At 41.3% G+C, this 13598-nt stretch overlaps 1 protein-coding gene across 1 annotated transcript in view; it reads right to left on the bottom strand.

Moving 5' to 3' along the window:
- Window positions 1-13278, bottom strand: part of IL33 (interleukin 33) — a 93562-nt gene extending 80284 nt beyond the window's left edge. The window contains exons 1-6 of the mRNA XM_006863843.1: window positions 13197-13278; window positions 12242-12364; window positions 9371-9502; window positions 8718-8768; window positions 7562-7668; window positions 6259-6393 (exon numbers count right to left, since the gene is read on the bottom strand). Coding sequence (XP_006863905.1) covers window positions 6259-6393; window positions 7562-7668; window positions 8718-8768; window positions 9371-9502; window positions 12242-12364; window positions 13197-13278 — 630 coding nt within the window. The remainder of the gene's footprint in view (window positions 1-6258; window positions 6394-7561; window positions 7669-8717; window positions 8769-9370; window positions 9503-12241; window positions 12365-13196) is intronic.
- Window positions 13279-13598: the final 320 nt, after the last annotated feature.

Here is a 13598-nt window from a genome sequence, read left to right as displayed (position 1 = left end):
AATAGTTTACATGGGATAGCATTGATTTTATACTCATCATTTCATTGCAATGATTACAATCACCTCCTTGAATCATCATTCAACAGTAATTGTTTCAATTCCCTCTGGGCTTTTTTTGTTTTTGTTTTTGTTTTTTTGGGGGGTGGGGTAGGGGAGTGTGCAAAACAACACTCAGGAATACATCATCATTTTAACAACCAAAGGGCACATTCTGCAAGTTTGCCTCCTGGCTGCCAGTGCACAGCCTTTCTCTTTCCATAAGTCTAGAGTCCTCAGCTGCTCTCTCTCTCTCCGTGTCCTTATTTCTGCCTCCATCTCTGGTGTCGCTGCTTCTCTGCATAGGGTTCCACATTCCATAGTGCTCATCTCCCTTGATGATCCTAGGGTCCTCTGTTTCTGGACTGTAAGATTAACTACTCCCCTGTCCTTGTTAGAAAACTTCTACCTTTATAGTTGTGACAGTCGCAATTAGTCATGATAACAACTATTCACTATTGAATCATAAGAGTCTTATCCCCATCTCCTTTCACCAGACCCATCAAGACAAGATGAAAACTATTCAGTGGGGATTCTACCTTCCCCTGCACACTCTGAAACTAAACTCCCTCTTGAAAAATTGTAAGTTAGTCACTTCATGCCTTTATAGCCCCCCCCCCCCATTTTAGGTAGCCAATGTCTACATTGCCCTTCTCTATCAACCCTATATACAGAGGGGATAGGATTGTTACTTGATGTGAAGATTCCTCCCCTTTCAACTGGTATTTTGAGCTACTACATCCATAAGTATAGGTCAAGTTCATCAAATTGTAGTAATTAGCACTTGTTTCCTTTATCAAAAAAAAATTTTTTTTTTAACTTCCTCTAGTTGAATTCTGATCATCAAGCCATCAAAGCTAGGTCAAATGGGTACTATCTACAAGTTTGGGCATTCTTGTGTGTCTCCCCTCACTTCATATCAGCTGGACGCTTCACTCTCAGCTCTAGCCTTCCATGGCTATGTCCTTGTCCATGGGCATGGCTATGTCCATGGGCTCAGGTGTCCCCAGATCTCACCACACTTTGGACCAAGCAGCCCTTCCTCTTCTCTCTCTCATCTCTATGTGATGGGAGTCTATGGATCGTGGTTGAACTCAGCCCATATCTCCATTGCTTCCTTTCCCCCTCTTCCATTCACTAGTAGACCAATGTGGTTGCCAGCAACCTTACCTGCCTGCTCATGTGTTCCCTTGGAGTTTCAGTCTTGGAGGGGGGGGTTTGTCCTAAAGGGACTTGATGGCTTGCTTGCTGTGATGGCTCCCTGTAATGTTGTTTTAAGTTGTTTATTTTTGATGGTATGGATATTTTTTTTTATCCAGAAACTCAGTAGCTTATAGGCATTTAGGTTGTTTCCCCTTTTGAACTACTATAATGAAGCACTAAACATCTGTAACTGATGTATAGACCAGAAAGCTCATTGAATGACTTCCTTTGGGATCTGCATCATTAGAGATTTTGATTTCATGCATTTCCTCCTTTTATTCAAGCACCTGAGTATACCGTGAAGACACAAGAACGTGGAATTAAGCCAAGTGCTCCAACATCCTCCTCAATATCATTTCTTTCTTCAAGGACATTTTCTCCTCAGTGTGTCTGTCAGTAAGTGTTAGGGAGGGCCTGCTTGCATTGTATGGCTCATTCCTGGCAGCCGGCATAGTGCTCAGATTATAGCAGATGTGCAGTCAGTGTTGGTGTTGAACGACTGTGTATATTATGCCTGCACAATAGGTCTTATCACGTGGGACTGTAAGCAACCTGTTTACATTGCTGTCTCCCTCACTAGGCTGTGAGTTCCTTCAGGGTCTCAGCAATTTCTTATTCATCTCTATATCCCCAGTACCTGACATTGTTCTTGACAGATGTTTGGCATTCATTAACATTTTGTTGGTACTAATGAATGCATAAGTACCAAATTCCTTGGAAACAAATAAAAATCAGAAAGTTTTGTTGATGAGCTAGGGATAAAGAAAGTAGGATTGCTTTGAATTTTCTTTTGAAAATGGACATCGGTCTTTTACTTTCTCTGACTGGAAAAGAAACCCTTGTTCAATGTAAGGGAATTAGGCAATACAAACTTATATAGATGAAAATGAACATTGTCCCTGACTCCTGATGTATAAAGATTGTTCTTGTCTGTTCTAACTTATTGCAACTCCATTGTGCAGGGTGAAACTTCTCCATAGGGTTTCCAAGGCTGTGACCTTCTGGAAGCAGAGTGCTAGACCTGTCCTTCGGGTGTTAGCCACAAAGGCATTTGGGAATGTATCTTAAGACAGAGCTGTTCTAACTCAAAATACGGGAACTTGGCTTTCCAACGCCTATGAGGCTGGTGGGTGGAACGCTGATTCACAGATGCTTTTCATTAAATCAGCTCCATCAACCTACGGCGTTCTTCCTCGGAAGTTGCCAGTGCTGGCGTGATAGATGATGTACTGGTAGTGAGTGGGTGGTCCCTATGGAAATATTGCCAAAGGATCTAGTAGAAAACAATCCAAGAGGATCTGGGCAGAGGACCAATATTGTCAGCAACACCATCATTCCCACCTGTATTTTTAACATGAAGGCCTTTTCCCTCATACTTAACAACCTCATTGTCAGACGTCGACTCCTCTACATTCAGCCTCACATATGAAGACGCTGCAAAATGTTCATGAGAAAGTTTTGAAGTCCCCTCATATGTGATCCAGGTAGGAAGAAAGGGAGAGAGGTGAAAGACTAAAAAAGGGCATGACAAACATGTCCCCTTAAACAAAAACTGGTTTTCACACCATTATCGTGCTCATGGTGTCCTGGGGTGGCACTCTAGGATAAGCACTTGACTGCTAACCATGAGGTTGGTGGTTCAAATCCACCAGCGCTCCTTGGAAACCTGCTACAGGCTTGCTATGAGTCAGAACTGACTCAAAGGCCCTTAATAACACCAACAACATCCTGTTTACATCTTGTTGCCCAGAGCTATGTCAAACGGCTATCATGTCTAACTGCAGTGGGAAGTTGGGAAGCAGTGTAGTTTCAGTTGGACACTAAAACTTAGCTGCCCTGTACAAGATGAAGTTTCATGGTAAGGAAATAAGGGTGGTGGTGATGGATATTGGGTAGACAACTACAGAGAAAAAAATAGAGGTTCAGTGGAGTTGCATAATTTGCTGAAATCACTCAGCCTGCTAACAGCGATTCATGTATTCTCTTCACCAAAGTGTCTTCCAGGCCAGGGACTGTAACTGGACTTGGAGAAATGTCATGGCACCTAAGCAGGAAGTACAGCATTCGTTCTCTATCGATTGCCTTTCACTTTCTTGCATCCATTCTTGATTCTCAACCGTACTAAAACCCAGCCAGGGGCAGAGAGCAGGAACCTGCTTAACCTGACTTTCAGCATAGTTCTATGAACAGAGGGCAGTGGATGCTGGTGTACAGGGATAGAGAATTCAGCCTGATTTCTTTGATGACAAACCTACACTGACCTCTCTCACTGTGAGCTGCAAAGGTCGAGTTTTAATACATATCGCATGTATTAAGACCTCTGTGGACAAAGAACATAGATTGGGTTTCTTTAGTGCTTTAATGGTGCCCAAAAGAGCCCTGTATGCCCAGCGTGTGTTTACAGATAACTGTTGTTGTTGTTGTTAAGTGCCGTCGAGTCAGTTCCGACCCATAGCGACCCTGTACAGGGTTTCCGAGGGTGTAAATCTTTACGGGAGTAGAAAGCCTCATCTTTCTCGCGGCTGGTAGTTTCGAACCACTGACCTTAAGGTTCGCAGCCCGATTCGTAACCACTACGCTACCAGGACCATGAGATTTCTTCTGAGGGAAGAAGGGATTTTGAGATTTCATTTCAAGATTTCTCTACCCATTCTGCTGAAATTTCTCAGCAGACTGAATCCAGTTTGAGGCACAATGATTAGAATTGTGAATTTTTTGCATCATTTGATTTTGTGGAAGTGGGAGTCATTCTTTTCAGATTTAAATGCTGCTGCTGCATTTTAATTGGATTCACAGTTTTCTTTCCAAATTTCTCCTGAGTCTTATCTCTTACTTAGCTTAGAGTCACAAAAAGTAACTGACAAATGGTCTACTCTCACTACTGATGTTGATGAACTGGTGTGTGCTTACTCTCACTTAAGACTTTCAGGGTTGCGAGTCATTTCATGATAAAATCAATAAGATCTCCTATACTTTTGAAAATAGTTTATTTAAGAATATAGACAGTGTAATGGATATATTCGACTGCATAACTGTAGTCATTTTCAGTGTAGTATACAGAGCTACATGGTTAACATTCAGTGTTCTGAAAGAATGGATTTGATTATACTTTTATTTTTGTCTCTATAACGTAACAATCGACAAAGCAGTGAAACCCAGATATATTGTTCTACAATTGCATGACCTAGTCTTTTATCTTATGTTCCACTAGAAACAGATCTCCAACAAATGAAAACTTCTAAAGCCCACACTTTCATAAAAGGCCACAGTTCAGACGACTTTCCGTATTTTATTTATCATTTACTGTGCTAAACCTGTGTAAAAATGTAGTAATAAAATGCTCTAACTTTAAAACAAGCAAAATCAAGCCCTTTGGTAGTTGACTACTGTTGTTATATAGTTGAGTATGTATTTTACTACCTTTATAGTAGCTATAAAACTCAATAGTGTTCAGTTAAATCTATCAAGAGACTTATATAAAACTCTACAACACCAGGTGGATGAAGCAAAAGAAAGGTGTTAGCATCTAGAGGTCAGGCAGTAGGGAAGTGACGCTCAAGGTGTGCACAAGATACATCAATGACACAGTTGGCCATAAGTCAAGGGACGGAAGTCATATGGATATGCTACGGTAATTGGGATTATCCAGAAAGACTTGATGTGCCCATAGGAAACAAAGATTAGAAGAATGTCTGTTCCAGGTGACAACGAGAGCATCAGCAGTCATCGATCCCTGAAAGGTAGGGTCAGAAGCCATGATGTGTCACAGACAGGACATTGTAACATCCCAACTTTAACAGGTTGAGGACGTCTGGCCTCACTGTGTGCTTAGATCTCAGGTTAGAATTGCTGCCCAAATCCACATCATGGTCCACTTTAGGGGGAAAAAAAGCTTGTTATACCTTCGCACTGGACTCCTGGTGTGGCACTGTAGGATAAGCACTGGACTAGGAACCAGTCTTTTATCTTATGTTGAACCTTCAAGGGGGTTGGAGGTTCAAACTCACCAACTGCTCCTCAGAGATCCAGCATGGATCTCTGTGAACAAAACTGGCTTGATGGCTCTTAACAACAGCAATACATTCACAATGATTTCAATGAGATGTCTGGTCTACAATTTATTTCACTTCCTAATGTAAGAACAACTTACTTTAGGTAAATTCAATATAGAAAAATCAAATTTTGAAAAAAATGTAACCAGGGATGAAATTAATGACTTTTCAAATACTGGATTTATTTTTCTTAATGTTTGGCTTAGCCTTGCCTTGCTCTAGTGTTTACACTTAGTGTTTGGAACCAGGGAAAACAATGTCCTTGTGTAGCTCTTTAAAATGGCTCCCCACCCAAACAGAGTCTTGGCTCTCTGCTCCTTCCCAGAAGCCTCAATTCTAAATGTGAAGTTCTTCCTGGACTGAAATGGTATAAAAGTGGAGGTCAGGCTGTATCTTTTGAAGGCCTGCAAGTTTCATTGTTGTTGTTGTGGTAGGTAGGTACCATCAAGTCAGTACCCAACAGAACAAAACACTGCCCGATCCTGGGCCAACCTCATAATCATTGCTACTTTCATTAGCAATACCCTATTTAATATACAGATACTTAGATTGAATGTGGAGTCCTGGTGTGGTGCTGTGGGTTAATGCGCCAGACTGCAAAGCTGTTTGAACTGCAAGGTTGGTGGTTCAAGCTCACCAGCTACTCCTTGGACAGGGTTGTTATGGGTCAGAACTGACTCAACAGCACTTAACAACAACAACATATTAAATGTACAGTAGGAGTGAAATGAAAAGCAGAACTGAAAGGTTAGGGGAAAAACACCTCATCCATAACAAGGAAAACATTCCAGAGTGTGCTGAGCGTCCCATTTCCTTTAGATGCTGCTTGTCTCTTTCTACATCTCAGCACTTCTACAGTGGCAGCTCTTTGGGTCACTCAACCTAAGATCAATGCTTCCCAGTATATTTAAATTAACAGCTTGAACATGATCCTTTGTTGAATGGTTGGCTCCCAGGGTTCCTTTACTGGAATTAGCTCCAGGTGGTTGCCGCTGACCCCTAGGTAAGTTCCAGGCTTGCTCTTGCATTCAAATGAATAATGAATAGCGGATGGCCTACGAAGGAGAAAGAAGGTCTGTTCCGGCTTTTGGAGTTCTGGGAACTGAGGAAAAAAGAGAGACAGTAAGCAATTGGAGAGTGGGAAGTTCAGAGTCGACTTCACCTCCCTATGTTCATGTGGTGATGGTGGTTGGTGGTTCTGTGCTGTGGAGTTGGTTCCGACTCATAGTGACTCTGCATAGGGTTTCTGAGGTTATAAATCTTTATGGGAGCTTCGTCTTTCTCCCGTGGAAAAGCTGGTAGTTTTGAATTGAGATTCGCAGCCTAACTGGTATCCACTACACTCCCAGAGTGCCTTTGTATTCAGGTATGGATTACTAAATGGGAGAAGAGTGGGAGGTAGAAGGAGGTGGAAGACCACACGAGGGGAAATTGCTTCGTTGAGAGCCAGGATGTGTACTTTGAGCAGCAGTGTGGCTTAGAGGACTGGGTCTGTTGTTGAGAGCCAGGATGTATACTTTGAGCAGCAGTGTGGCTTAGAGGACTGGGTCTGGATATAGCATTTCTTTTGCAGTATGTTAACCATTGGGCTGCTAACTGAATGGTCTGTGGTTCAAACCCACCAGCTGCTCCTGGGGACAAAGAGGTAGCAGTCTGTTTCTATAAAGATTTTTTTTTAAATGTTTTATTGTGAAGTATGTGATAGTTTACATGAGAGAACATTAGTTTTACATTCATCCTATTGTATATCATTTTGTTGTCATGGTTACAATCCCCTCCATGCATCATCAACAAACCAAAGGGTATACCCTACAAGCCTGTCCCCCAGTTGTCAACACAGAGCTGCTCTCCCTCTCTGGGTCTAAAGTCCCCAGCTCTATATAGATTTACAGACTTGAAAATCCTATGGCCCGACAGTTTCTGAAGGGGCCTGTAGGTTCTATGGGGTCCTATAGGTTCTGTTGGGTCTTATAGGTTCTGTCGAGTCGCTATGAGTCAGAGTAGACTCAGTGACCATGAGTTTAAAATAGCAATGTTTCTCAAACGTTAATGTGCACATGAACCACCTAGAGATGTATTGAAAGTCTCATTCTGATTCAGTTGTGGGGAGCCTGAAACTCTCCACTTCTAACAAGCTCCTAGTTGGAGTGTGTGTGTGTGGTGGGGGTGGACAGTAGACTTCCAGTAGTAAGGTTTTTGAAGACCAAAATACTCCAACCATCTAAATGATCAAGACTGGATGGAGGCAGCCATGAGAGTTAAGTACATACCTCTCTTACATCCACGGAGAGCTGCTTGCTGTCGGCATGCAGACAGAAGTTTCTGTTTGCTGAAAGACTCAGGTTTACCATATACTCCACAGCACCAGCCTCATACCCTTACAAGTGGGGGGAGGGGAATAAGTAAATTACGAAGTTAAGGATTATGACTATTTTAAACAAATGTGACATCCTACAAAAGAGTCCAGGACATCATTGAAAAGAACTACTTCATTCATTGACAAATCTCTGAAATATCTGCTCCCAAATGCAATGAAGGAGTCATTAAATAGGAGTACTTCAAAAACCAAGTGAGAGGTGGTGAGTTATCTTTTATACTTCCTGATTAGAGAATTGTGACTAATGGGCACCTCTGTGGCCATCAGCGTCCTTGTCTTCATGTGAAAACCACTAATAGTTTTCTCCCAATATCCAACTCCTCCTCGTGTACATAGGAGCTCTGGTAGTGCAGTGGTCACGAATCGGGCTGTGAACCGCAAGATCAGCAGTTCAAAGCTACCGGCTGCTCCACAGGAGAAAGATGAGGCTTTCTGCTCCCGTAAAAATTGACAGCCTTGGAAACCCTGCTCAGGGTCGCTATGGGTCGGAACCGACTCGACGGCACTTAACAAAAACAACAACCTCTTGTGCATAACATGATAGAACATCCCCAGACAATCTTCTTGTAGCTGAGGTTAGCCATGTGGCTAAGTTCTGAGCAGCCGGAGACTAGCGGAAGTCTTGATTATGTCCTTAAAATGAATGCATACGTCCATGTTCCTCTGACCAGGACTTGGAAGATGGACACAATGAGTTTTCCTGAACCATGGAGATGCTGGCAGAGCCACAAGATGAAAGATGCTTTCATGGTTGCTGAACAAGCTGTCATTCCAGGCTGGCTAAGATGGAAATAAAGTTTTATCTTGCTTAAGGCACCATGATTTTGGATGTCTTACATGTAACCAAACCTTTAACCAAACACTGAACAACGAAATAGATGGGATGGAGTAAATTCTCTAAGAAGATACGATTTTCTCATGCGCTTGTGTTGGAGAGGACGTTCTGAGATGCTAGTTTATGTCTTCCTTCCCTGTGGACCACTTCTGGATTTGTCTTTACTCTAAACTTAAGAATACAAGTACTAGAGCTACCCATCCCTCCAAATTACCTGATTCGCCTGCGGGGATTTTAGAGTCATAACACAGGAGTACTACCTTGTCTGAAAGAGAATGCATAAAATCCGTTTAGTGAGATCCAGTAGTTTCTAAAGGGTTCAGTTCCAACATATATACATCAGAAAGCATTCTACTTTTTTATACACCAATAAAAGCAACACTTTGTGGTTCTGAGGAAGCTCTAAAACATTTATGAATATGAAAAAAATGAATGAATATGCTCTGGTGAATTTCCAAATACAGTTGTTATTAGAATACTTAAAGTATTGCAGTTAGCATGGTCTTTTGGTGGAGGTTAAATTGACTCAATGACACTGGACTGGCAGTGGGTAGAGGTTATCCTTTGGGGATATTGATAAGGTTGAACAATTTAACAGATCATTAAGCCACAGTCAACATATGTGGTTCCTCTTACCAACTTTCACAAATGATATCACTTTCCAATAATGACATTCTTCCCTGATGAATGATTAAGCTTCAGAATCCATTTCAACACAGCGATGCTCAAGCATCTACTGCCATTGACTAGAGGAATCATACAGTATGAGACCACTTTGTTGTTCATACAAGATTTCTTGTTTGGTAGATTTGTTTGTTGCGGTACCAGTAATCTCCACATCATTACAGATGAAAGGAAATGTCTTACTTTTCTTTTGTTTTTTCCTCAGGTCTTCAACATAGATGGTGTAAACCCCGCCCTCATCAGCAAAAGTGATTAACTGGTCGTCGAATGTGCTCAGAGAAGCATGTTGTATTAACACAGGTCTGGGTCCTGTCACTTAAAAAAAAAAAAAAAAGAAGTGTGTTTCCCTGAGCAATACATTTAGCAAGCTCTTGATTAAATCCCTCCTCAAAGAATACTTTTTTTCTTTTTTTCAATTTGAACACACTTTGCCTGTTGTGATAACTCTCCTTCCTCTTTAGAAGGCAGATGAATCCTTGGACACAAGATTTATGTAGCTCCAAGGCTGAGGTGTAAAAGCAGAATGGATCTAAAGGTACCAGCTCCTTCCTCTTCATTGGGGTCATGGGAGGTTACATTAGTGTGCACAAGACAGGGGCTGGGGCGTGAGGGAGAAAAGCTGGAAAAGGGACAGCTCCCCATGGTAGTAGACAGTGGACAAGAAGAGACTGTATTTTAATGTACTTTAATGAGGCCCTGTCTACAACAACCTCCACATCCTGGCTCCCCATGGAATTGTACAGTGGACAAGAAGAGAATGTGTTTTATTGAAGACTCTTCTATAAGAATCTCCAGGTCCTAACTTCCCATGGTAGCAAGCAGTGGACAAGGAGAGAATGTATTTTAATGGATGTGGATTAATAAATATCCATCTATAAGGGGTGGAGTCATTCAGAGTTTTCTGATAGACAGACATGCAATACTTCTTCTTTTTTTTAATTTTTAATAATGTCACATTACACATAGAAAATGATTTCTTTATTGCATGCTGAAGTAAACTACAGCTCCCTATGTGGAACCTGGACTCCTGGTGTTGAATCAGCACTGGACTGCAAACCATAAGGTTGGCAGTTGAAACCCAGCAGCTGTTCCTCGACACACTATACAGGGTCGCTACGAGTCAGAACTGACTCAACAGCACTGAACAACAACCATAACCTATGGACCCTGGAGGGAGGGGGTCATTAATCTTCTTCCCCTTACAGAATTATGCTAAGAAAAAGAATATACAAAATATTTAGGAGAATGTTAAAATTAGAATTTTTCAACAAACTTCTAAATTTACATGATTTGAGAATATCTAATGGGATAGAAACTTCCAGTATGTCTCTGAGATGTTAAGTTATTTACATCAGGAATTATGTTTAAAATTACAATATGCAATTCTTGGTCAAGTTTTCTTAATGGCAATCTCTTTAATTCTTGACAGTCACTTGAATAACCTACTTGGAACTCTGTTTATGTAAGTAGGTGATAGAATTCAAAACTTTGAAAACTAGCTAAAATATATGAGAGTCAAATTTATATTTTTAAAAACCTAACAACTCTTGCTTTTCTTTCTTTGACAAAATGTTGAAATTTCTTGGGTAATGTGTTTTACCTCAGGGGATACAACGTTTCAGTAGGAATAATACATACAGAAATCAAATTCATAGGAAGCGTTTCAAAATAAGAATGGGGTGCTTCATTGTAGAATGCACATGCATTGAAACAGCAGCTACCCCTCCACCTTCTTTGTACAACACTAACTGACACTATGGCTCTGTAGGATAAATACTAGACTGCTAATCAGAACATTAGGAGATCTGGTAGCATAGTGATTATGAATCAGGCTATTAACTGCAAGGTCAGCAGTTCTAAACTACCAGCTGTTCCATGGGACAAAGGTGACACTTTCTGCTCCTGTAAAGATTTACAGCCTCGGAAACCCTGTACAGGGTCGCTATGAGTCGGAACTGACTCTATGGCACTTAACAACAATCAGAACATTACCACTGGACCAATAAATACCATCCATATAAATAGAGAAAAGATTGAAGTTATCAAAGACTTCATTTTGCATGGATCAACCATCAACACTCATGGAAGCAGCAGTCAAGAAATCAAATGATGTATTGCATTAGGCAAATCTGCTGCGCAACACCTGTATAAAATGTTGGAAAACAAAAATGTCAGTTTGAGAACTAAGGTGTGTCTGATTCAAGCCATGGTATTTTCAATAATCTCATATGCATGTGAAAATTGGACAGCAAATAAGGAAGATGGAAAGAATTGATTTATTTGGTTATGGTGTTGGAGGAGAATATTGCAAGTACCATGGACTGTCAATAGAACAAATAGATCTGTGTTGGACAGACTTTATCTCTCATACTTCAGACATATTGTCAGGAGGGACCAGTTGCTGGAGAAGGATATCATGTTTGGTAAAGTGGAGGGTCAGAGAAAAAGAGGAAGACCCTCAACAAAATGGACTGGCACAGTGGCAACAGCAGTGGGCTGAGGTGTAGTAACGATTGTAAAGTTGATGCAGGACTGGGCAATGCTTCGCTTTGTTATGCACAGGGTTGCTTTGAGTTGGTACCAACTTGATGTCACCTAACAACAACAACCACAACATTAGCGGTTTGAGCCCACCAGCTAGTTGGGAAAAAAGATGAGGCTTTCTGTTCTCATAAAGATTTGTTGTTGTTGTTGTCAAGTGCCGTCGAGTCAATTCTGACCCATAGCGACCCTGTATAGGGTTTCCAAAGAGCAGCTGGTGAGCTTGAACTGCCAACCTTGCAGTTCAAATGGCTTTGCAGTCTGGCACATTAACCCACAGCACCACACCAGGAAAGATTTACAGCCTTGGAAACCCTGTTGAGGGTTGCTAAGATTCATAACCGACTCTATGGTACTTCTCAGCAACAATGGGCACATCAACTGCAAAGGTACAGAAGTTTCTGGTAACATGTGAAGATGCAGACTTGGGGTTGTTGCCCAGAGTGGCACTTACCAGGGTCCTGTGTCTTACCACCTTGTCCACCCATACTTGAGCCTTGTGACCAGTCATACCTCTGTCCGTTGAACGTTTCTCCTCCCTGTGTGTTTCCAAGACTATCTTCTGTGGAGGCAATCTTTGTGCAGGTGGTGATCGGCAGTTACAGATGACCAGATGTTGTTTTTTGTGCTTGTTACCTGCAGGATAGAGGAGAGAGTGGGGATCGGCTGTCAATCCCCATTCTTCAAACATTGTCTTCCAAGGATTTCCTGTTGGGTCTGCTTGCTGCCAGGGGTATCTACCAACTCAAGGTATGAAGGGATCAATAGCTCCTGGCACACTTACAACCCAGCTGGCACACCCATTGGAGACCAGGGTGGGGGTGGAGAGGACAATTAGTCACCATGACCTTACAGCTCAAAGTCAACCACTATAAATTTTCTCTGCATACTTCCTTTAAATTAAAAGAACAGTTAAAAAAATATCATTATAAGTATATGAGAAGGCTTCAAAAAGTTGGTGGACAAGTAGAATGAAAAGATAGTGGAATTTTTCCATGAACTTTTTGTAGCCCCCCTCCTCATATTATATAAAATCTTATATCTTCTGCTTTCAATGTATTTCAATGTCTAATGTTATAGTAACAATTTCCCTCATGTTATTAAAAACTATTTATCTGCCACTTTTTAAATGATTAGAATACAGTCCGCCATCCTTGTGCTTTTTTCCACAGGAAAATCTGGGTGAGGAACACTTCTGTGTGTGTTTGTGATGAATGAAGGCAAATAGATTGTGCATCACGATAGTTAGGAATTGCCAGGCAATGAGATCATGTTCATGGTGGAGGAATGATTCGGTAAAGGAAGGTGAAATGAATGTACGACTTAAGAGTGCAATCAAGTTCCCTGAGTTGGTATATGTAGACATTGTTGAGTTAGTGAATGTTCTGCTCTGTCTAGTCTCAAAAACAACAAAATAAAACTAAATAAATAAAAAAACAGTTGCTACCAAGTATACAACACCCCTTACCTGTTTCTGAGGATGTCCTTTTGGTGGTTTCATTCTTAAAGTAGCAGGCCTTTTTTATGGTATGGCCAGAGCGTAGCGTCATAACACACAACTGGAGTACATGGTCCACCTTCTGCTGGAATTCTAAAACAATTGAAAAGATTGTGATCCTGTTTCATTCCATCCACTCTTATCCTTGAACCAGTCCTGGGTTACTAAGCAAGAAAACAAGGGCAGGTTCACAGTGCCCTGTCAGAAATGCTTGGGGCCAGATGGGTTTTAAAATTCAGAGGGTTTTGAATTCTAGAACTGTAAATATACTATATATGTGTGTAAGTATTCTTGTTAAATGCCATCGAGTTAGTTCTGACTCATAGCAACCCTGTACAGGGTTTCCAAGGAGCAACTGGTGAGTTGGAACTG

Source organism: Chrysochloris asiatica, unplaced genomic scaffold (genome assembly GCF_000296735.1).
Source record: "Chrysochloris asiatica unplaced genomic scaffold, ChrAsi1.0 scaffold00056, whole genome shotgun sequence".
NCBI classification, from domain to species: domain Eukaryota; kingdom Metazoa; phylum Chordata; class Mammalia; order Afrosoricida; family Chrysochloridae; genus Chrysochloris; species Chrysochloris asiatica.
Note: the sequence above shows the minus strand (reverse complement) of the source record. Positions and strands in the feature narration are given on the sequence as shown.